This window comes from Dasypus novemcinctus, chromosome 9 (genome assembly GCF_030445035.2).
Source record: "Dasypus novemcinctus isolate mDasNov1 chromosome 9, mDasNov1.1.hap2, whole genome shotgun sequence".
NCBI classification, from domain to species: domain Eukaryota; kingdom Metazoa; phylum Chordata; class Mammalia; order Cingulata; family Dasypodidae; genus Dasypus; species Dasypus novemcinctus.
The window spans coordinates 115,332,551-115,355,198 of record NC_080681.1 but is presented as its reverse complement, the minus strand read 5'-3'; the positions used below and the strand labels follow the sequence as shown (position 1 = coordinate 115,355,198).

Genomic DNA, 22,648 nt, shown 5'->3' with positions numbered 1-22,648 from the left:
CCGAAAGCTTTTAAATCATTTTTTCTCTTTCCTTAGAGATGCTGGTGTATAATGGAATTCAACTCACAAAAAAGAATTTTATCAGTTAATCCAATGTCTCACAAGGATGCTGGAGTTAAGATTCAAGCCCAACAAAGCACCCTGAGCTCATCATTACAAAGGAACAGGACTTGACAGTCAAGCACCCTCTATGTCCATGTTCTACCAATTAGTCATGTTATAGGAGGGCTCTTCCTTAGCAGCCATGGTAACCAGTTATGTCATCTGCACCAAATCAATATGCACCAAACATATACTGCAGAATCAAAATAAAGCAAGCTCCTGGGGAAAATTCCCAGGATACTTATGTGTGCTCTCCATCCACAATTCAGTAAAGCCCAGAAAACAATGTCTATCAACACAAGGAGGAAAAAAGCCTATAAAGTCAGCGTTGTGGTAAGCACAAGGATATGGGAATTTTAGCTAGCAGTTGGATTAAACACCTCTGAAGGGCGTTCTTTAACGGAAGGAATGATGAAATCAAGATTGTTTAGGACAAGGGTTCTTAACCTTTTGTGTTTCCCAGACCCCTCTACCAGTCAGGTGAAAATCAAAGACCCCTTACTAAGTCCACACTATATTGTATATTATTTAATAAATAAATCACACCTGCACAAACAAGTCCCCACAAGAATAATGTTGTTGTGTTTTTGAATTTCAATTCAAGTTCACGGACCCCTTGTTAAGAACAACTAACTGGTGTAGGAAATGTGATGCTTGAACCTATTTATCAGGAATATCACCTGGTGCAAAATAAGATTGAAAGAAGAGAAGCTGCCATGAGCCAAGGACATGGTGCACCTGCTCACTTTTTTTTTTTTAAGATTTATTTTCTATTTATTTCTCTCCCCTTCCACACACCCCCCTCCAGGTGTCTGCTCTCTGTGTCCATTCGCTGTGTTTTCTTCTGTGACCGCTTCTATCCTTATCAGCGGCACTGGGAATCTGTGTTTCTTTTTGTTGCGTCATCTTGTTGTGTCAGCTCTCCGTGTACGTGGCACCATTCCTGGGCAGGCTACACTTTCTTTTGCACTGGGTGGCTCTCCTTACGGGGCGCACTCCTTGCGTGTGGGGTTCCCCTATGCGGGGGCCACCCCTGCGTGGCAGGGCACTCCTTGAGCGCATCAGCACTGCGCATGGGCCAGCTCCACCCGGGTCAAGGAGGCCCAGGGTTTGAACCACGGACCTTCCATGTTGTAGGCGGACGCCCTATCCATTGGGCCAAGTCCATTTCCCCCTGCACACTTTTTAAACAGGTGTTATCATCCACGGCTCAGAGCTCGAAGCTCTCTGAGGTCAGGGACTTCCTGCAGTACCTTTGAGTGCCTTTACTCCTTGGAAAGGTGGATTATCTACTGGTTAGGTAGGCAGCAGACTGTGGCCTCTCTACTCATTTCTGGCTCAAGCTGTGGTATGACAGAGGCTGAATGAGGTTTAAGCAGGTCCCAAGGTCTAATGCCAGCTTGGTCAATGACAACTATTATCCCTTGTATGCTCCATTATTTCAGTCTGCCTGGGCATCAGATGTTCACAGAGAAAGGGAAAGGAGGGGAAAAGACTATACAATACTCTGGGCCCCAAAGGTGATTCCAAATCTGACTATTAGTTAGAAGTTAGTAAGTGGGAAATGAGGCTCCTTTTTAAATGAAGAATTACAATGACATGCTCCTTCTTCCTGTATTTTAAGATTCAGTTCAGGGGAACAAAAGTAGCTCAAGCGGTTGAGCACCTGCTTCCCATATATGAGGTCCCAGGTTTGATTACCTGGTACCTCCTAAAAACAACAAACAAACGACAAACAAATGAAAAAACCAACTCGGGGAAGCCAATGTAGCTCAGTGGCTGACCACCGGTTTCCCATACCAGGTCTCAGGTTCATTCCGCAGCCCCGGTACCAAAAAAAAAAAAAAAAAAGATGCAGTTCAAGTCATCAAAGCAAAACCAGGAGGCAGCCACCTAATAAGTCTTCTTTGGGCTAAAGGATTTTAGAACCAACATAAAGCACTTTCCTTGGTATATAACAATGACATCTTGTATGTGTAAATAAATGGACCAGGTTCCAATGAGCATATGAGGGCTGGATTTGGGAATCAGAAGGGACTGGGTATGAAGGCCACTCTGCTCCTTAAAGCTGTGTGACTTTGCACAAGGTAAGTTTTAATTCTCAGGGTCCCCATTTCCCATGGGGAGGGAGGGATGACAAGGGCTACTGTAATAGTTACATGAGGTGGTGTCTCAAGCACTTAGAGCACAGCCCCCTGCGTGATAAACCCTGTGACCACACCTGCAGAGGCCTGCTCAGCTTCAAGGAGTGGCCCAAGAACAAGCACCAGGAAGCCCAAAAGTCAAGGCCTCACCTTAGTGTGATCATTACTACCTGCGTTTCAGATTCACAACATCCCTTAATGTAGGAAATTTTAATATCCAGACCATTTTTTTCCCGGTGGAATGGTGCTATTTTACATGATGAATAATGGAATTACTATAGGTAATAATGAGCACGGGGAAGAGGACCTGGCCCAATGGATAGGGCATCTGCCTACCACATGGGAGGGCCGCAGTTCAAATCCTGAGCCTCCCTGACCCATGTGGAGCTGGCCCATGCGCAGTGCTAATGAACGCAAGGAGTGCAGTGTCATGCAGGGGTGTCCCCTGCGTCCGGGAGCCCCGGGCAAGGAGTGCGCCCTGTAAGGAGAGCCGCCCAGCGCAAAAGAAAGTGCAGCCTGCCCAAGAATGGCGCCACATTCTTGGCTGACACAGCAAGATGATGCAACAAAAAGAAACACAAATTCCCGGTGCAGCTGATAAGGATAGAAGCCATCAAGAAGAACACACAGCAAATGGACAGAGAGAGCAGACAACTGGGGCGGGGGAGGGGGTGTAAATAAACAAACAAATCTTTTAAAAAAACGAGCATATATTAAACAGCCAGGTGTGTGGCCCTGAACTACAGTACTTTATAAACGTTATTCTTATATAATCCTCTCAACTTCCCTGTGAGGGTTATATCCATTTTACTGGACAGGAAATTGAGGCTCAGAGAGATGAAGTAATTCATTCAAGTGCACACGGTTAATAAGCAGCCAAGATGGGGTTTAAATCCAGGCATCTCTTTCCACTTCACTATAGCAGGCTACCTTCCAACATACAGTATTTTTTTTCATTTTCCTTTATCTCATCTTCTTCATATACACCTAAACCCCAACACTCTATTTGCTTTCAAATCAAACACATGCCCTTAGAGTCAAGTATTATAATCCCTGAGGCAGTTCACAAATGCAGTATCGGTTAGTAGAAGCTGAGAGCACCTATGAAATCTGCCACCTTCAGTAAAGGAAAAAAAAGACCAGAAAATAAACAGTTCCTGTAGGGCATGGGGATGGGGTGGGAAAGGGGGATCATCCAGACACACTACAGCTCTGGTTCCCTCAAATGTAACCAAATGTAACTGGCGTTCCAGGGCTGGCCACCCATGCCAGGAAAGAGAAAAAAAATTAAGCCATTTTCCAGAAGAGTGACTTTTATTATAACCTAGAACAAAAGCACCATTTCAAACAACTTATTCACAGAGAGACAGGTACATGCTCGCAAGGCACAGGGCTAACAAGGGTTTCCAGTGAGCTGAGAAGCAATGTCCCCCTCTGTGAACTAAAGCATCCATGCAAATCCAAACTCCGAAAAAGAAGAAAGCAAAAGGAGTCTCCACATTTAAAGTTCTTTCAGCTCTAACAACATAGTAAGGACCCATGTCACTGATAACAGCCTAGTGTTACTACTTTTTTTTTTTTAAGATTTCTCTCCCCTTCCCCATCCCACCCCCAGTTGTCTGCTCTCTGTGTCCATTTGCTGTGTGTTCTTCTGTGTCCACTTGTATTCTTGTCAGTGGCACCGGGAATCTGTGTCTTTTTGTTGCATCATCTTGCTGCATCAGCTCTCTGTGTGTGTGGTGCCATTCCTGGGCAGGCTGCACTTTTTTTGTGCTGGGTGGCTCTCCTTACGGGGCACACTCCTTGCGCATGGGGATCCCCTACGCGGGGGACACCCCTGCATGGCAGGGTGGTCCTTGTGCTCATAAGCACTGCACATGGGCCAGCTCACCACACAGGTCAGGAGGCCCTGGGTTTGAACCCTGGACCTCCCATGTGGTAGGCAGATGCTCTATCCATTGAGCCAAATCCGCTTCCCTAGTGTTACTATTAATGTTAATAATAAGAGTTAACATTACTGTGTGTCTGGCTTTACCTGTATTAACTCATTTAAGCCTCACAAGACCCATCAGAAATACTTTTCTTCTCACCGTTTCATAGACAAGGAAACTGAGGCACAGGGTGAAGGAACTTGCCGGAGTCCCTGTGGCTGGGCTCTGAGCCCAGGACATTTGGCTCCAGAATAGGGCACTGCACAGCCCCTGGGCTCAGACGGGGTTGCATTCGAGGTTCTAGGCACAGCTAGTTGAGTGACTTTGGGTCAAGTGCTCAGCACCCAAGACATGCAGAGCTGTCAGTAAACATCAGTTGCTATTAGGATTACTGTTCCCAACAGGCCCCAGTTCCACCAAGGACACCACTAACGGCTGTCTAAAATGCCAGAGGTGACACGAGCAGCTAAAGAATGTGCTGTCCCAATAGTTACCTCCTTCTGTTCTTGTCACTACCACATGAAGTGCCTAACACTGACAACATCACAAGAATTCCAGTCCAAAGGGAGATCTGGACACTGTCACAAAGCTTCACAGTGAACTTGTCCCTCTCTAGCATTCAGTCTGTATTAGGCTGAAACATACAAAATGCTGATATTCAACTTTTTTTCTTCTTTATTTTTTTTTAAATGTTACAGTCAAAAAATATAAAAGGTCCCCACCTACCCCCTACCCCTCTCATCCCACTCCTCCCACCATCAACAACCTCTTTCATCATCATGGCACATTCATTGCATTTGGCGAATACATTTTGGAGCACTGCTGTACCACATGGACAATGGTTTACATTGTAGTTTACACTCTTCCCCAATCCACCCAGTGGGCCATGACAGGACATACAACGTCGAGCATCTATCCCTGCAGTACCACCCAGGACAACTCCAAGTCCTAAAAATGCCTCCACATTATATCTCTTCTTCCCTCTCCCTACCCTCAGCAACTACCATGGACACTTTCTCCACATCAATGCTACAATTTTTTCCATTACTAATCACAATAGTTCCATAGTAGAATATCAGTAAGTCTACTCTAATCCATACTCTGTTCCTCTGTCCTGTGGACCCTGGGATGGTTAGGTCCACTCTACCTCTATATCAAAGAGGGGGCTTAGATTCCACATGGATGATGGGTACAATTCCCCTGCTTGCAGTTGTAGGCACTCTTGGTTTCCTGGTGTGGTGGCTGACCTTCTTCACCTCCCTGTTAGCTGGCCAGGGCAAGTCCAATAAAGCAGAGAGTAGGAGATGCAAGTCTGCTGAGGTTCAGTGCCTGGCTGTCTGTCACATGGACAGTCCAGAGTTTCAGGTCTCCTGAGTATACAGCAACCCCAGCGCCAACCACAGGTTCAGTAAAAGTGACAGAAGAGGCATGTGTAGAAAGGTCACATCTGAATCTAAGTAGCAAAAGAATAGATAAATGGGACTTCCTCAAAATTAAAGCCTTTTGTACCTCAAAGGAATTTGTCAAGAAAGTGAAAAGACAACCTACCCAATGGGAGAAAATATTTGGTAACCATATGTCTGATAGGAGACTAGTATCTTGCATATATAAAGAACTCCTATTATCGCGAAAATAAAAAGACAAACCACCCATTTTAAAAATGGGCAAGACACTTCTCCAAAGAAGAAATACAGACACTTCTCCAAAGAAGAAATACAAATGGTTAAAAAGCACATGAAAAAATGCTCAAAATCACTAGCTGTTAAGGAAATGCAAATTAAAACTACAATGAGATACCATCTTACTCTCATGAGACTGGCAGCTATCAAAAAAACAGAAGACTTCAAGCGCTGGAGAGGATGTGGAGGAATGGGAACACTCATCCACTGCTGGTGGGAATGCAGAAGATCCAGCCATTCTGAAGGAATGGTTTCCCAATGGATGGGTTTGGCGGTTTCTCAAAAAAACTATAGATTTGCCATATGACCCAGCAATTCCACTGCTGGATATATACCCAAAACAAAGACACAAACCGATATATGCACACCAATGTTCATAGCAGCACTACTGACTATTGCCAAAAGCTGGAATCAACCCAAATGCCCATCAACAGATGAATGGATAAATAAAATGTGGTATATATATACAATGGAATACTACTCAGCGATAAGAAGGACTACAGTACAAACACATGCAATAACATGGATGAATCTTGAGGATCTTATATGCTGAGTGAAGCAACCCAGGCATTGAAAGACAAACACTACATGACCTCACTGATATGAAATAAGTAAACCAAGCTGTCTCAGAGAGCTAGAGACTGGATGATAGGCTTAAAGGAAGTTGGAGGGGGAGAGGAAGGTTGTGAGCTGACACCTACATGGGTGAAATCTGTGATAAGTTGGAGGTAAATATTTGTACAGGGAAGGGATAAAATGGGGGCATAGGGATACCTTTGGGTGGGGCTTTGCAGGCTTGAGGGGTAGGGATGGGAGGTTGGGTCAGATGGCCCAAGAAATTGGGGGGATGGTGGGGGGAACATTTGAACATAGAAGACTGTCAGGCACGTGGTTGAAACTATAACATTGAGAAAACTCTTTAGAAAATATAATAAGGAAGGTTACCTGTTCAGATGCTTAAGGGGGGGGCATCTGACACAGGGCAGGCTTCTAGGGAGTGAGTGCTCATTTTGTCATAGTGGGTGATATTCATATTTTTGATGTAGGAAAACCAGTTTCATATGGCTCAATCTAACTGGGGAAGGAAGGATTTAAAATTTATTAGGGAAACGGACTTGGCCCAGTGGTTAGGGCGACCGTCTACCACATGGGAGGTCCGCGGTTCAAGCCCCGGGCCTCCTGACCCGTGTGGAGCTGGCCCATGCGCAGTACTGATGCGCGCAAGGAGTGCCGCACCACGCAGGGGTGTCCCCCGCGTAGGGGAGCCCCACGCGCAAGGAGTGCGCCCCATAAGGAGAGCCACCCAGCACGAAAGAAAGTGCAGCCTGCCCAGGAATGGCGCCGCCCACACTTCCCGTGCCGCTGACAACAGCAAAAGCGGACAAAGAAACAACAAAAGAAACAAGACGCAGCAAATTACACAGAGAACAGACAACTGGGGGAGGGGAGGAATTAAATAAAATAAATCTTTAAAAAAAATAAAAAATAAAAATAAATAAAATTTATTAAAGACCTACTATTCACTCATTCATTCAACACACATTTATGGAGCAATGATATACAGTATGAGAGGCAGTATAACATTGTTACAGCACTCACAAACAACTCTGAGAGACTGAGTTATCATTATCTTCCCTCCTAAAATCAAGAAAAGAAAAAAACAACAACACTTAGGCAGAGTGGGTTAACCAACCCAGCTCACTCAAGGTCATGAGAACTACTAGTCAAACGGGCCAGGATCATCAGTCCCCTTGGAAGCCATGCATGTGGGCCCTGCCCTATACTGTAAGTGGTCCCTAGGCCTGGGATGAAGCTTCACAAAAAAAAGCCAAGGGACCCTGCAAGGCTTTGTCAGCCAACAGTTATCAGGGGCTGTACCAATGGCTGAAACATGCTGCTGGCTTTTAATTTTTCCCTTTTTTTTTTTTTTTTTTTGAGGTACCAGCACTGGAGATTGAACCCAGGATTTTGTAAATGGGATGCCAGCACTCAAGCACTGAGCCACATCAGCTCCCCTGAGTTGGATTTTTCATTTGTTTGCCTGTCGTTTTGTTTTAGGAGGCATTGTGAACTGAACCCAGAACCTCCCATGTGGGAAGCAGGCACTCAACCACTTGAGCCACATCTGCTCCCCAGGTGGCATCCATTTAGTAGTCAGAAGCCAGGGACACTAACATACAACACGATGCATGCAAAGAGCTGTCCCACCACAAATGCCAGGCTGCATCCACTGACTCTAGGCTAAGACCTATCTAACACTTTAAGGTTTAGCAGGTACCTTTCTAAAAACACTTTCATTTCAACACTTGCGCCAACTTCTAAACTAAACCCAAACTTCTGCAGTCACCCTGGCTGGACCTCCAGGTGAATGTCTCTGGGCCTCAGTCTCCTCATCTATACAATGAGCATTCCGGTGAGACCGTGCCTGAGATAGGCAGGGCAGTAGAATTCAAACCAGCTTCCGCATGGGAAAGGCCTGGGTCTGAATATGACCTGTCACAAAGGAGCTAGAGCCCTTCAGTAAGTCAGGAAACCTTTCTGAGCTTCCGCTTCTTTATCTGCAAAATGAGGAAACTGACCTCATCGCGTTGGGGTTATAAAATAAAACGAGAATGACTGTAAGCATCCAGCAGAGTCAGGGTATAAAGGTGTCTTGTAGTGACTTAGCAAATCAGGTGTGAACACTTAATCATCTATGGAATGAAGATTGCTGTTCCAGGGCCACCTCCCGTTCCTGCACCAAGAGTGCACTCGACAAGACCAAGTCAGAGAACTCAAATCTAAGGGCATCCTTGGGGTTTGTACCACCCCACGACTGAAACAGATTTCAGGACAGGAGCTGTGTGGCAGAGGATACACACTGAGAAAACAAGGTGGAAAAATTCTCAACAGAGCAAAGCACCTGAACGGGCCAAGCCTGGCCTACTGCTCTGTCCTGGACAGAGTTCCTCAGTGACCAGTCCACACCAGCCCCAGGGACCATAACACACAGACTGAAAGTTCACAGGGCAAGACGTACTCGGCAGAGAAGCAAAAGACTGACAAACACAAAGCCAAAGATGGCATACGAGAAATTCCAGAGTAACTCCTTCTGGGATCACAGAGCCCTAAAATGAAGACTTTTCCCTGGTGTGTGATGGAGAAAAGCTCCTCCTCCCAGTTTCTAAGCACAAAATTGCATGCAAGAAGCCCACACATGGGAAACCATGGAGAGCCTAGCAGGGCCAAAGCCTCACAAAGAAAAGCCTTGAAGAGCAATGCCAAAAGTGAACAAACTATACCTGAACTCTCTACTGGCCCATCACAGATACAACTGGGGAGGAAACTGCATCTTTAGTCCAACCAAGAAATGGTGCTGGCTAAATTCTAACAGAAGGCTGTTTGCTATTCATTTACCCCAATAGAAAGGATCCAAGCAAAACTATTTTTTCAAAACCTTAATATTTTAAAGTTATTTCACTTGGTAAATGTAAAGAGTTCTCTTGCTGAATCTTCTTATAGAAATCTTGGCAAAAAGAAACCCAAATACTGCTTTTAAAAAAAGAAAAAGATAAAGGTCTCAGACCCTATCCTAACTCAGAAGGGTCCTGCTAAGCCCAGCACTAGAAGAGGAAGCTCTGCAGAGCCTTTTAAGCAGAGGGTGGAGAAGTGCAGTCTGATCGAGCAGTAATGCCACTTGCATTCTGCAGTGTGATAAGAACTTTGGGACCAGAAAACACTGGGCTGGAACCACTGAAGACTGCTTGCCTTGGGCAAGAGACTCGACTTTTAGGGGGTCTCAGCAGAACAGGGGGCTACCACCTGCCACCTAGATTGACTGGGAGGACAAGTGAACCACCGTCCACCTACTAAACCCCCAGATTAGTAAAATAATAACCACAGTAACAAAGCAACGCTCGTACTGCACTCACAAGGCAGCAGAGTCCTACCCTGTACCCACTGTCTTACACCCTTCACATGCAGACTCCTTTACTCCTCACAAAACCCCTATGTGGCCAGTGAACTGGGACCACTAGGGCTGTGTCTTGGAAGAATCAGCACTACTGGACTGGAAATTTATCACTAGAAAGCTAAAGATGAAGGCTCCTTTTCCCAGATTTCTCAAGATGTGTCACAAGTAGTCTGAGGGAAGCGGACCTGGCCCAATGGATAGGGCATCCGCCTCCACATGGGAAGTCTGTGGTTCAAATCCCAGGCCTCCCTGACCCAGGTGGAGCTGGCCCATGTGAAGTGCTGATGTGCTCAAGGAGTGCTGTGCCACGCAGGGCTGTCCCCCACATAAGGGAGCCCCACGCGCAAGGAGTGCACCCCGGAGAGCCGCCCAGCGTGAAAGAAAAGTGCAGCCTGCCCAGGAATGGCGCTGCATGCACGAAGAGCTAACACAACAAGATGATGCAACGAAAAGAAACACAGATTCCCGGTGCCGCTGATAAAGATAGAAGTAGTCATAGAAGAACACACAGCAAATGGACACAGATAGCAGACAACTGAGGGGAGCTGGGGGAAGGGGAGAGAAATAAATAATTTTAAAAAAAGAAGTAGTATGAGTGGAAACAGGAGTAAACACAGAGAAAGGAAGGTGAGCTGGCCACCTGTGCTGTGGAATTCCATGCCACAGCACATTGCTGGTTCTGCATTTATCCCTGGGTCTATCAGGATCTTAGATCTATTTGTTTCCATCTGCCTCCTCCATTTAACTTTAAGACTCAGATTCGACATATTGTAACAAGTCTGGCAGCTCTGTGTTTGTAGAATGAATGACCTGATGATGGGAGGGAAAAAAAAAAAAAAACAGGCAGAGAGCCTGGTGGTCAGGAGCAGAGGCCTTGGCTTCCCACCTGCATAATGAGGAGAATAAAAGACCCTGCCTCCCAGGGTTGTGTTGAGTATTTAATATTTATTGCAATATAAATAAAATAGTATTCACTATTACAGTCACCACACAAAGCTGTCCACCTTGTGGCTCTCCTCTCTGCTGCCCTCACCACGCTGGGTTATCTTCAGCATTTCAGTATGCCCAAAGCCAAACAATGTGCAAGGTGAGCTGAACCTGGTGCCACCCGCAGATCCAGAAGGGCTGCACTGATGGATCACTGGGCTATCCAAACTGAAACCCCTGTTCCGTAAGAGTATCAAGGCTTTGCAGACACACTATCTAGGACTAAAGTGACCAGAAATAGTTGTTGAATCAATGATAAGCCATCCAGTCACAATGCCTAAAGAAAGAACCCGGGGGGCAGAAGCCTCCATTAGGCCTCGTAAGTGGTAAATCACTGAGGCTCACACAGCCTTCCTGTCTTTATCAACCATCCTTTCCTTTCTATACCCTCAGCCACGCAGTGGCCGGACCCCCATAAAGTCCCAGCTGATGACTATGAAAGTCTTACCCCATCTCTTTCACCTCCCCAGTCCTTCTTGCACACCACAGCCAGACTACTCTTCCTAAAATATCACTAATCTGCCAGCCTCCTCCAATTTCTACCTGCCTGGTCAAAAATTTAACTGGCTCCACACTGTCCCAGACCAAGTACAAACTCCTTAGCTTAGTAACTCGGGCACTCCACAACTCACCCCTGAGACTGAGGCACCCCCACTCTTCTCATCTATTCCCTGGTCCCCAAACTCACAAGGCTGACCTTTGTTCTTGTTCCAGGAATGGAATGGTCTCTCCTTGACTGCACTCCACCCCTATCCTCTCTGCCTGGACAAGGTCTTCCCAGCCTTCACATCCAGCCCCCAAGCTGCTGAGCAGTCTGCAGGGCTTCTGGGAGGAGGAATCGGAGCCAAGCCTGCAGGATGGGTACGGCACAGCACAAATGTGGCCCTTGTTCAGTCTTTTCCATTACTACTTCCTTCCTGCTGCCCTTAAACTTTTCGTTTTGTTTTTACTTTTTCTTTTTTTGTTGTTGTTACTGGGTTTTTTGCACGATTAACATTTGGGACTCATCTTGCCTTCCCTCCTGGATCAGAAGATGCAGATCACGGCTTCTACTTGTTTTCCTTACTCTCTGGTATGCAAAAAAAGACAAATAACCACAGCTACCACTTACTATGTACCAGGCACTAGATTAAGTACATTTTAAATTTCATTCCTTTCTCTGATATTCCTGTAAAAAAAAAAATGTTATTCTCACACAACAGATTAAGAAACTGAGGCTGAGAGAGATTGGACTCCTTGCCTAAGAGCACATACTGAGTGGCAAAGTCAGGACTCAAACCCAGGTCTGCCCAATCCCCACCATGCTCTGTGAAGCAGCCACCTCTCAGCTCTCTGCTCATTCCCTCAGCGTTTATGAAGCACTAAGTACCAGACAAACCTGTGCAAAGAGCAAGGGTGTTTAACAGAAACCACATGGACAAGTTCTCTACTCACACTGAGCTTGCATACTGTGTCCCCAGCCCTGTCCTTCTTATTACAGGTCTAGAAGAGAGCAAGGACTCCCAAATTGTAAGGACACAGACAAGGCATCCAGGCCTGAAATACAGCATTAGACTATGGCAACACAGGATGTCCAGCTCACAAATGCTTTCTGTGTTAAAACAGACTCTCAGGCTGTCTTAGGGAAGTTCTTTTTTTTTAAGATTTATTTATTTTTCCCACCCCTCCACCCCCCCGTTGTCTGCTCTGTGTCCATTCGCTGTGTTTTTCTGTGTCTGCTTGTACTCTTGTTAGGCGGCTCCAGGAACCAATCCTGGGACCTTCCAGAGCAGGGGAGAGGCAATCATTATCTTGCACCACCACTTCAGCTCCCGTTCTTCGGTCTCTTATTGCCTCTCCTCTGTGTCTCTCTTTTTTTTTTTTTTTAAAGATTTATTTATTTATTTAATCCCCCCCCCGTTGTCTGTTCTCTGTGTCTATTTGCTGCGTCTTGTTTCTTCGTCCGCTTCTGTTGTCGTCAGCGGCACGGGAAGTGTGGGCAGTGCCATTCCTGGGCAGGCTGCACTTTCTTTCGCGCTGGGCGGCTCTCCTTACAGGCGCACGCCTTGCACGTGGGGCTCCCCTACGCGGGGGACACCCCTGCATGGCATGGCACTCCTTGCGCGCATCAGCACTGCGCATGGGCCAGCTCCACACGGGTCAAGGAGGCCCGGGGTTTGAACCGCGGACCTCCCATGTGTTAGACAGACGCCCTAACCACTGGGCCAAGTCCGTTTCCCTCTGTGTCTCTTTTGGTTGTGTCATCTTGCTGCACCAGCTCTCCATGTTGGCTGGCACTCCCACACGGGGTGGCACTCCCACATGGGCCAGCACTCCGTGTGGACCAGCCTGCCACGCAGGCCAGCCTGCCTTCACCAGGAGGCCCTGAGCATTGAACCCTGGACTTCCTATATGGTAGACAGGAACCCAACTGCTTGAGCCACATCTGCTTTCCAAGGAAGTTCTTGATTCAAGGCACAGTACAAAGCGAAGAGAACTTCAAATAAGCCTTCAAAAGGCAGTGAGAAGTATAAGAAAAGCATCTAGGTCTGGAATCAGAAAACCTACTCCCTCCACGTAGTGGCTGCAGAAAGACTAACCACACACTCTTTTGAGCCTTGACGGTAAAATGCAGATAATAATAGTTAATACTTATATAATTATGTGCCAGATGCCGCACAAAGCTCTTAAGTACTGTTATTACCCCAAGGCTGTCCGGCTCCCAGGTCCTAACTTATTATGCTATGCTAACTCCCTCCAAAGCTTGAGCCCTCCTCATGGGCTATTGCAACGAGAACCCAGTAGGATAAGCTCCTAGCAGAGCACATGGCACGTGGTGCCCTTTAAGCAGTGAGTCTCCACCTCCCAACAGTGAAACAGTCTGTAGAAGTCTAGGATTGCAAACAGCATTGCTCACGCTGGTCCCAGCACAGGTGATCCTCCAATTGCTTCCTTTGGGTTTCCTGTCCACCCTCTCTGGTAGTAAATGGGACAAGGTCCACTACTTAAGGGCCCTGCTGTTCATCTACCTCTGAGAAATAAAGTGGGTGTTCACATGGGAGTCATGCAGACCAAGATCTGAGTCCCAGGCCTACAACTCACACCAGCCACTTTACCCCTCAAGTTTCTGGTTCCTCATAAGTAAAGTGGAAGCTGAGATATCACCTATGTCACACTCCTAGATCACAGCAGAGCCTCAATCAATGGTAGCTCAGAAAGGCTGGACTCCCCTGGCACCACAAGGTTATAATCCTGGACAGGAGAGAGCTTCTGGTGTGAATGGGAAGAGACTGTTTGCAGTGTAATTCAGAAGCTTGCCCCATGATGGCAGATACACTGGGAGTGAAGCTTGATAGCAGCCCATTCTTCCTCTGAAGTCTCCTGTCATGTTTCATACAAATACATGTGTGCGACTGCATTAAACACGGCTTTTTCCCTTTAAATTTTAGGTTAAGTGACACTCCCAACCCCACTACAATGTAAGTCACAAAGGCACAGATCCTTGTTTGTCTTGCTCACCACTGCAGCACTAAGTCCAGAGCAGGCACTTAATAAATATTTACTGAATTAATGTTACCCTATAGCTTTAGGCACACAAACCCCCTCCCCAATATGCCTCTGTATTTGCCTACAGGAAGCATTTCCCAGCCTGGGAAGCAGGATTGCACATCACCGATATACCTGCCCAAGCACCATTTCCCTTTGCAATCAGGCATCTGTCCTCTTCCCTCCCCCGTGGAATGTATAAGTAGTACAGGACTTCAAAGTTAAAAATAAGAATATTTGCTTTCAAGGGTATGGCTTATCATCTCTTTAACTATGGATCATTAGTTACTTTTTTCAAGATCCCACCAAAAAAGAGGTCAATTGAATTTAAATTAATAGAGCTATATATACATGTGGGGTCTGGGGTGAACTATGTATCTTACCCAAACCTGGAAACTAGCCAAGACACATTTGTGTCAACTGTATTGTTTCACCTTATAACAATATGGCAGACCTCTAACAGCGCCATCAGACAAAGCCATCTGGGAGCTGGACTGGCAAGGCATAAGGGGACCACGCCAGGACCCTCTACTGCACCAACTCCACCATCCAGCACCAGAATCATAATTCTATATTAGAATGGTAATTCCAAACATAGAAGCTAGAGTTGTGTAAAGAAAAGTGCTTTGAAACTGTAAAGCACTTTCAAACAGTGGTAAGATTATTAACTGCTAAGGGAATACAAATAAATCCCATTTGCCTATGCATTCTTAACTGAAAAGGAGAAACTAATGCCAACAAAAATCATGGAATTCATTCCAAAGTCCAACGCATTTCAGATTATCAAACCATTATTTCCCTTCATGGGTAATTGAGATCTAGCTGTTTTTTCTATTGTCAAATCTTCTGAAAATAAAACCCACAGTAGTCTTAATTCATTTACCTATGAGGCAACTCCACACCGCCACTTCCGTCCTACCCCAACTGTTTATACTGGTTTTGTGAGTCAGATATTCAAGTAGAGGGTAAATTAAGCAATAATCAGCCAGAAATTATTTACAACCCTAGGGGATACTAAGAAAAAGTTACTGAGAGAATTAGTGTGAAATCTAAGTGGCCAAGTTAATGGAAATAAAAACAAATATCCTAAAAGACAGTTCTCCAAGCTATTCCCTTCAGTGTCAGTTACTGTTCCAGGCCTTCGGGATACAGCCACGGAAAACATGAGACCAAAATCCCTACCCTCAAAGAGCTTTTATTCTCCCCAGGCTATACGTGCAATATCCACTTCACTAGTAAATGAGATCTCCTCTGCTAAGGACCTGGCACCCAGTCAGCAGACAATGCAGCTTCCCATCCCTGGGTATCCCATTATTAAGTTTTTTAAACAGTGTCATTTATATCTTCTGACACATAGGCAGTTTGGCACAATGGGAAGAATGCAGCCTGGAGCCAGCTAGATGCACTTCCACTGAATGCCAGTGACTCTTCCACTGACTGGGCAACACCGTGGATAAGTTACTTCACGCCTTCACACCCTGAGCCACAGTGTCTTCAAACCTCACATAGGCAAAGCACTTAGCACTTAGTAGGCCCTCAAGAAGTGTCAGCCCTTTGACTCCACCCCTTCTGAAGTCTTTCCAGATTGGTCAAATGAGAGCCAAGTAAAGGTTTCTTCAGAAGCCCCATGTGTCATCACGGTTCTCCTGGGACATTATGGGCATTTTTCTATCACATCTGGAGAATCGGGCATCCAGGGGCCAAGGTAAATGCCCCAACCAGCTTGATATGCTTCCCGGAGCAGCCCCACCTGGCCACTCCGTCCATCCTCCCATCCCTCCATCAATCCTCCCCTGCTTCTGCCCTAACAGCACACTTAACAAAACTTCAGTCCCCTTTTAATGTCCTTAACCCAAAACCATCCTGGAGAAGTCCTTCCCCACCTTCGCCCTAGCCTGGGCCCAAACCTCACACAGTTGGCTCTTAGCCAAAGAAAAAAATGACATCTGCCACATTTTTAGTGAGTATACAGGAAAGCATCAAGAAAAAAAAAATTAGCCAGACTGAATTAGTCACACTAATTCAGCAGCAACAACCCTTGATTAGGGAGATCGTCAATACCCTTTCCGGCCCAAAGTCTACAGACAAGCATGTGCATCCACCCTGCACTAGGGATCTGTCCAATGCAAAAGGGGGGGGTTTCACATCAGGGCCCCAACCTAGCAGGTGGATGGCCTTAGCTCTGTCAGTCCACCCTCCACAGGTTCCTCAGCCATGGGAGACAGAATCCCTCCAGTCCTTCCAACCTGGGTGCCGGGCCTGATGGGGGGCCCCTAGGGGCCTCTGTAAAACATAGGCCCGTCTGAAAGGCCAGGCACCAACTGCAGTCATTACCAAAACAAACACCAAGCATGGAACTAACTCTCTTCCTCTGAGTCTCGCTCACCTGATCCGACAAACCTCCATAATCAGCAGTTCCCACCCTCACGAGCTGACAGTTCAGGGGGAAAGGGAGGCTGCGCCTGCACGGCTGCATCGTGTCCAGTCCATATGGTGGGCTTAGGGCCTGGCCCCCTCCCCAAATACTACGGCCTCACAACGGCGATTATGCGCTCATCCCAGTCCTGGTGGCCCCCCATCCCCGTCCCTTCCCTCCCACTCAGGCCCTCCTGCCGCCGAGGCAGGATGCTCCTCCCGCACCTCACCCGCTGCCCGGGGGCGGCGGCCGGGGAAAGGGCTCGCAGCCGCGGCCTTGGAACACACAGATGCCCGCCCTTCCCTCGCTAGCTGCCGGGCGACCTCCCCAGAAGGGGCAACCCGCAAACCTGAGAAGGCACAGCACCGGGACCACCCCCAACCGGGCTGGAGCGCTGCCCTCGCCCGTGGCCGGGACAGAGTCTGCAAAGAAGGTTCGCCTGACTGGGAGACTAGGGGCCACCTGGGTGGAGGTGGGCAGAGCAGAGAGCAGGGCCCTGGTGGGAGAGTAAAGTCGAGGGCAAAGGGGTGGGGGCAGCCCTAGGCCGCACTAAGTCTTAGAAAGTCGGAAGGGGGTGGGGCGAACTACAGTGGTGGGGGAGGGGGGAAAGGGCCTAAGACCGTGGAAGGGTAGAGAAGGTTCAGGCTGAGGCCACGAAGGGGGGGGGAACAAACTAAGACCGTGGAAGGGTAGAGAAGGTTCAGGCTGAGGCCACGAAGGGGGGGGGGAACAAACTAAGACCGTGGAAGGGTAGAGAAGGTTCAGGCTGAGGCCAGAAAGGGGGGGGAACAAACCCAAGCTGAGACCACTGAATGGAGGAGAGTGACAGAGATCCAGGCTGAGTCGAAGTACCAGAGGGCGGGGGGAAGAGAGAAGCGGCCTGGCTCGGACCATGGGGAGGGGGGCCTAGCTTGGGTCATGGGAGACAGAAACGACGACCCGGCCTGGGCCGTAGGGAGAAGGGAAAGGAACCTAGCTCGGACACTGGGGAGGAAGCAGGGGACCACGCCGGGGCCACCGGAGCGGGAGGTGCCTGGCCTGGACCACGGGTGAAGCAGGGTCTGCCCTGGGCACAGAGGCGCAGAGGGGGACTCCAGCTTGAACCAAGGGCAGGAGCTGGGAGGGGGACGCGGGGTTACGGCCCCCCCAGCCGCCGGACCGACGGCCCCCTCCGGAGCCTGGAGGGATGGTGTCGACCCCAGGGTCCGGGACCCCGCCCCTCCCCCACCCCTGGGAACCCACCCCTCAAGGGCCGGGGACCCGTGGGCGGAGGGGGACGCGAGCTCCCGCGAGGCCGCCGGGGCTGGAGGAGGGAAACGTCGGGTCTTTACCATGGTGGCGGCGGCTGCGGCGGTCCCGGTCCCGGCGTCTGTGGCTCTCCCCCCCGCAGCAGGGCCCAGCCTTTCCACTTCCCCGGGTGCCCAGGAGTGAACATCCGGGTCAGCGCCCCCCTCCCCCCGCGCCGGGCCGCCGCCACCTTCCTTCCCCGCCCCGGCCCAGGGCCGGGCCCGCCCCCCACGCTGCCAGCCGTCGGCCAATGAGTGCGCAGGGCCGCGGCGATCGCCAAGTATGGAGCGCGGCGCGGGGGGAGGAGCGCCGAACGAGGAAGTGGGGGCGGGGCCTAGCGCGGGGCGGGGCCTACGCTTGGGGCGGGGCGCAGCGGCCCGGCAGGGGGTCCTGGGGCCTGGAGGGTGGGGCGGGCAATGGGCTGGGCGTCGGGCTGGGCGGCGGCCTCGGTGGTCTCCTGCGCTAGCCGCCGGGCGGCAGAGGGGCCCCACCCGGGCGGGGATGCGGAAGGGGAAGGCGGGGAGCAGTCCTCCTGCACGCGCTCGCTCCCGCGGCGGCCCCGGAACTGGTGCCGACTGACGGGCCAGCCCAGGCCTGAGAGCGCGGTGAGCTGTGGTGAGGAGCTTGGGCTCTGAAGGGCGCTTGGGATGGAATCCGTGCGCTGCCTTGCACTTGAGCCCGAACTTGAAAGACAGACCCTCGGCCGCACCGTTTATTGAGCACCTATTATATGCCAGACCTTGTTAGGCGCGAAAGATAACTGACAGGTAAATGAAAAAAGTCCCTGTCCTGATAGCTATCTATCTCTACAGGGCAGTTGTAAGGACAACACAGTCAAAGAAATTAGAAAACTGGGCTCAATAAATGTTATAAGTATTTTTAGTCACGCCACAGAGAACAGCCCATTTGCCCAATGGGGCTGCCTTACAGAACGACTCAAATTCTTTTTTTTTTTCCCTCTCCTCATTGTACAAATATTTGTTGAGTTTGGTTTAGAAGGAGGAAACTTGGAATAGTGGTCCTGCTAATAATACCTTACCTCCCTGGCTTTCTGATTGTCTGGTGAAAATCCAATCAGGTCATTTGTGAGAAGACTAACCTTCTGTTCAAATGGCAGGAATTAATACCAGGGCAGGCTCTATCCTAGGCCCCTGTCTTCAGGGAGCTCACAGCTGAGTAAAAGTTTACACAGGTAGTCACTGGCATTAAAAACAATAGAGGCATCGGTTATATGGTTTATGAATACTATTTCAGTGAAATTGGCTAAAAAAATTTTTAAAACAATAGAAGGAAATAAGTTCTGCAAGAATCGTACAGACTGCAATCCAGGAATTCAGATAAGCGAGTGGTACCTAAGAGTTCCATCACTCAACAATATTTATTGAGCACCTTCAAGAAATCCACTTCACAGAGCAGGTGTAGCTCAGTGGTTGAGCTTTGCATGTACAAGATCCCAGGTTCAATCCCCAGTACCTCCTAAAAAATTAAGTAATTAATACACCTACCATTAGTAACAGATGCAAGCACTGGAGGGGAAGAGCAGTCAACAAAACAGTCCGTGTTGTCATGGAGTTTGAATGTTAGGGGGCAGCTCGTGATTAGTGATGTGGAGAAAAATCGGAGTAAGGGAATGGGAAGGCAGGTGAGCAAAGTATGGCCATGTTTTGGAGAGAAGTCAAGGAAAGCTTCACTGAGAAAGTGATATTTGATCAAAGAACTGAAGGAAGGGAGCAAGCCATGTGGATATCTGAGGCACCAGGGCCAGCAAGGGGCAAGGTCCCAGGGTGAATGTATCTGCATGTTCCAGAACAGCACAGAGGCCAGTATGACTGGCCTAGATTGATCAAGGAGAGAAAGGTGGGAGCTGAATGTGGGGATGGGGGAGTGGGGAGTGGGGGGTGGGGGATGGGAGAGGCAGTGGCCGGTTCTGACCAAGGAAAGATTGGTAGGCTGCTGTGGGCTGAATAGACTTAGGGGGACTAGGGCCATTAAAAAACTATTTCTAGTCATTTTTATTTATTTATATTTTTAAAGATTTATTTATTTATTTATTTATCTCCCCGCCCCCCCCCCCCCAGTTGTCTGTTCTCTGTGTCTATTTGCTGCGTCATCTTTGTCCGCTTCTGTTGTTGTCAGCGGCACGGGAATCTTGTGTCAGCTCTCCGTGTGAACGGCACCATTCCTGGGCAGGCTGCGCTTTCTTTCGCGCTGGGCGGCTCTCCTTACGGGGTGCACTCCTTGTGCATGGGGCTCCTCTACGGGGGGACACCCCTGCGTGGCACGGCACTCCTTGCGCGCATCAGCACTGTGCATGGGCCAGCTGCACACGGGTCAAGGAGGCCCGGGGTTTGAACCACGAACCTCCCATGTGGTAGGCAGATGCCCTAACCACTGGGCCAAGTCCATCGCCCTTTATTTATTTAGAAACACTTAAATGGTGCTTCTTATGTACTGAACACACTTAAGCACTTTACAAATATTAACTTATTTAATCCTAGTAGCAGAGGCACAAAGAGCTAAGGGCCTGCTCAAGGTCACACAGCAGAGAGATGACGGTGACTTGGACCAGGGTAGCAGTTGCAAGTGATCAGATTCTGGATCTGGTGCTGGACGTGAGAAGAAAAGAGGCAAAGATGATTCTGAAGTTTTTTGCTTGATCAACACTGGAAGAATTTGCCATTTATTGATCTGGGGAAGACTATAAGAGGATTAGGGACTTTTTTTTTATTGGAAGTGGGGGTGGGATAAGAGTCAGGCTGGGGCAAGTTATGTTTGAGATGCCTATTGGAGATGTAAATGGAGATATCAGGTAAGAAGAAATGGGAGTCTGGAGTTGGGGGAAGAGTTGGGGGCTGGTGATAAACTTAGGAGACCCTCAGCTAATAGGTAGTATTTAAAGGCACTTAAAGCTGTATGACGTCAGGGTGAGCTCATTCAGGGAATGAAAGTAAAGATAAGAAGTCAGGAAGATAAAGAGGAACTAACGAGGAGACTGAGAAGGCGAGACCCAGGAGGCAGGCAGAGAATAAGATTGGAAAAAAAATAGTCTTGTTCTAAAAACATTACTGTATTTTCTCATTTAATCCTCATTAAAACCCTCTGAAGGCAGTACCACTATTTTTCCCAGTCTACAGTTAAGGCAACTGAGTCGCAGAAGTGGTAAGTAAGTTGCCTAAGCTCACACAGCTAAATGAGTTAAAAGCTAGGCAGGCTGGGACTAGAGCCCACACTCACAAACCTAGGGTTGACCACATTGCTTCCCTGCTCAAAAACTTTTTGAGAAAGCCTATATCCTGTCATAACCCTCTGAATGGACTGGGAGAGAGTGTAAACTACAACGTAAACCGTAATCCATGCTGTGTAGCAGTGCTCCAAAATGTATTCATCAAATGCAATGAGCGTGGGACGTGAATGTGGCTCAACTGATAGAGTGTCCTATTACCATATGGAGGGTCCAGGTTTCAATCCCCAGGGCCTCCTGACCTGTGTGGTAAGCTGGCCCATGCACAGCGCTGCCGTGTGCAAGGAGTGCCACACCATGCAGGAGTGCCCCTGTGTAGGGGAGCCCCATGCACAAGGAGTGCGCCCCACAAGGTGAGCTGCCCCGTGTGAAAAAAGCGCAGCCCACCCAGAAATAGCACCATACACGGAAAGCGATGCAGCAAGATGACGCCACAAAAAAGAGACACAGTTTCCCTATGCCGCCAGATAATGCAGACACCGAAGAACACATAGCAAATGGCACCGAGAGCAGACAACAAGGGGGATGAGGAGAGAAGTAAATAAAATAAATCTTTAAAAAAAAATAAATGCAATGAACATGTCACACTGATGAAAGAAGTTGTTAATGTGGGAGGAATGGTGGTGGGGTGAGGAGGGGGGTTTATGGAATCTTCTTACATTTTTTATTGTAACATTTTGTATGATCTATGTATCTTTTTAAAAATTGTTTTAATCTATTAATTTAAAAAAAGAATTCTATATCCAGCAAAACTGTCTTTCAAAAATGATGGAGTGGTTAAAACATTCCCAGGTAAACAAATGCTGAGGGAGTTCATCACCACTAGATCAGCCCTAAGCAATTGGGTTCCCTCCTGCCACATCAGAGGTCCTGGGTGCAGTCCTGGTGCCTCCTAAAGAAGATGAGCAGATGCTGCACCAGCCACAACAAGCTAGTCACTGCCTCCTGGTGCAACGAGCAGATACCACAAACCAGCAGACTCCACAGCCCACGGGGAACAGATGTGGTTCAGGCCATTGGGCACCCTGGTTCGGTTCCCAGTGCCTCCTGGAAAAGGCAAGCAAACAATGAGCAGACAGACGAGAGAACCATCTGGGGGAGGGTGTATAAATAAAGAAAAATAAAGTAAATTAAAAAAAAAATAAGGTGTTGCTTTAAAAAAAAACTTGTTGAAGGGTCTCACACTTCTTAGTAGGGCTTGCAAGGTTATCTGCAGCAACTTAATTTGCACAAGTCTACCCTTCCCACCCACCCCCACATTGTAGCTGTGTTCACTGTCCTGTCTCCCCCTCCCCCCAACTCTCACTGCCCTTTGCTGCCTCCGTGCCTTTGCCCTTTGCTCAAAATGTTTTTGCATCTAGAAAAAGGGCCTCTCCAGTACCAT

The 22,648-nt window shown here is 48.2% G+C and overlaps 1 protein-coding gene across 4 annotated transcripts in view; it reads right to left on the bottom strand.

Moving 5' to 3' along the window:
• CAPZB (capping actin protein of muscle Z-line subunit beta) overlaps window positions 1-18,218 on the bottom strand; it is a 188,671-nt gene extending 170,453 nt beyond the window's left edge. For 2 of the 4 annotated variants that reach the window (XM_058304249.1, XM_058304250.1), the window contains exon 1: window positions 16,707-16,811. In XM_058304249.1, the coding sequence (XP_058160232.1) occupies window positions 16,707-16,796 (90 nt within the window). In that variant the 5' untranslated portion in view covers window positions 16,797-16,811. Of the gene's footprint in view, window positions 1-16,706; window positions 16,812-18,067 lie in introns of those variants that run through there. The other 2 variants (XM_058304252.2, XM_058304251.1) reach the window with 2 other exon arrangements.
• Window positions 18,219-22,648: the final 4,430 nt, after the last annotated feature.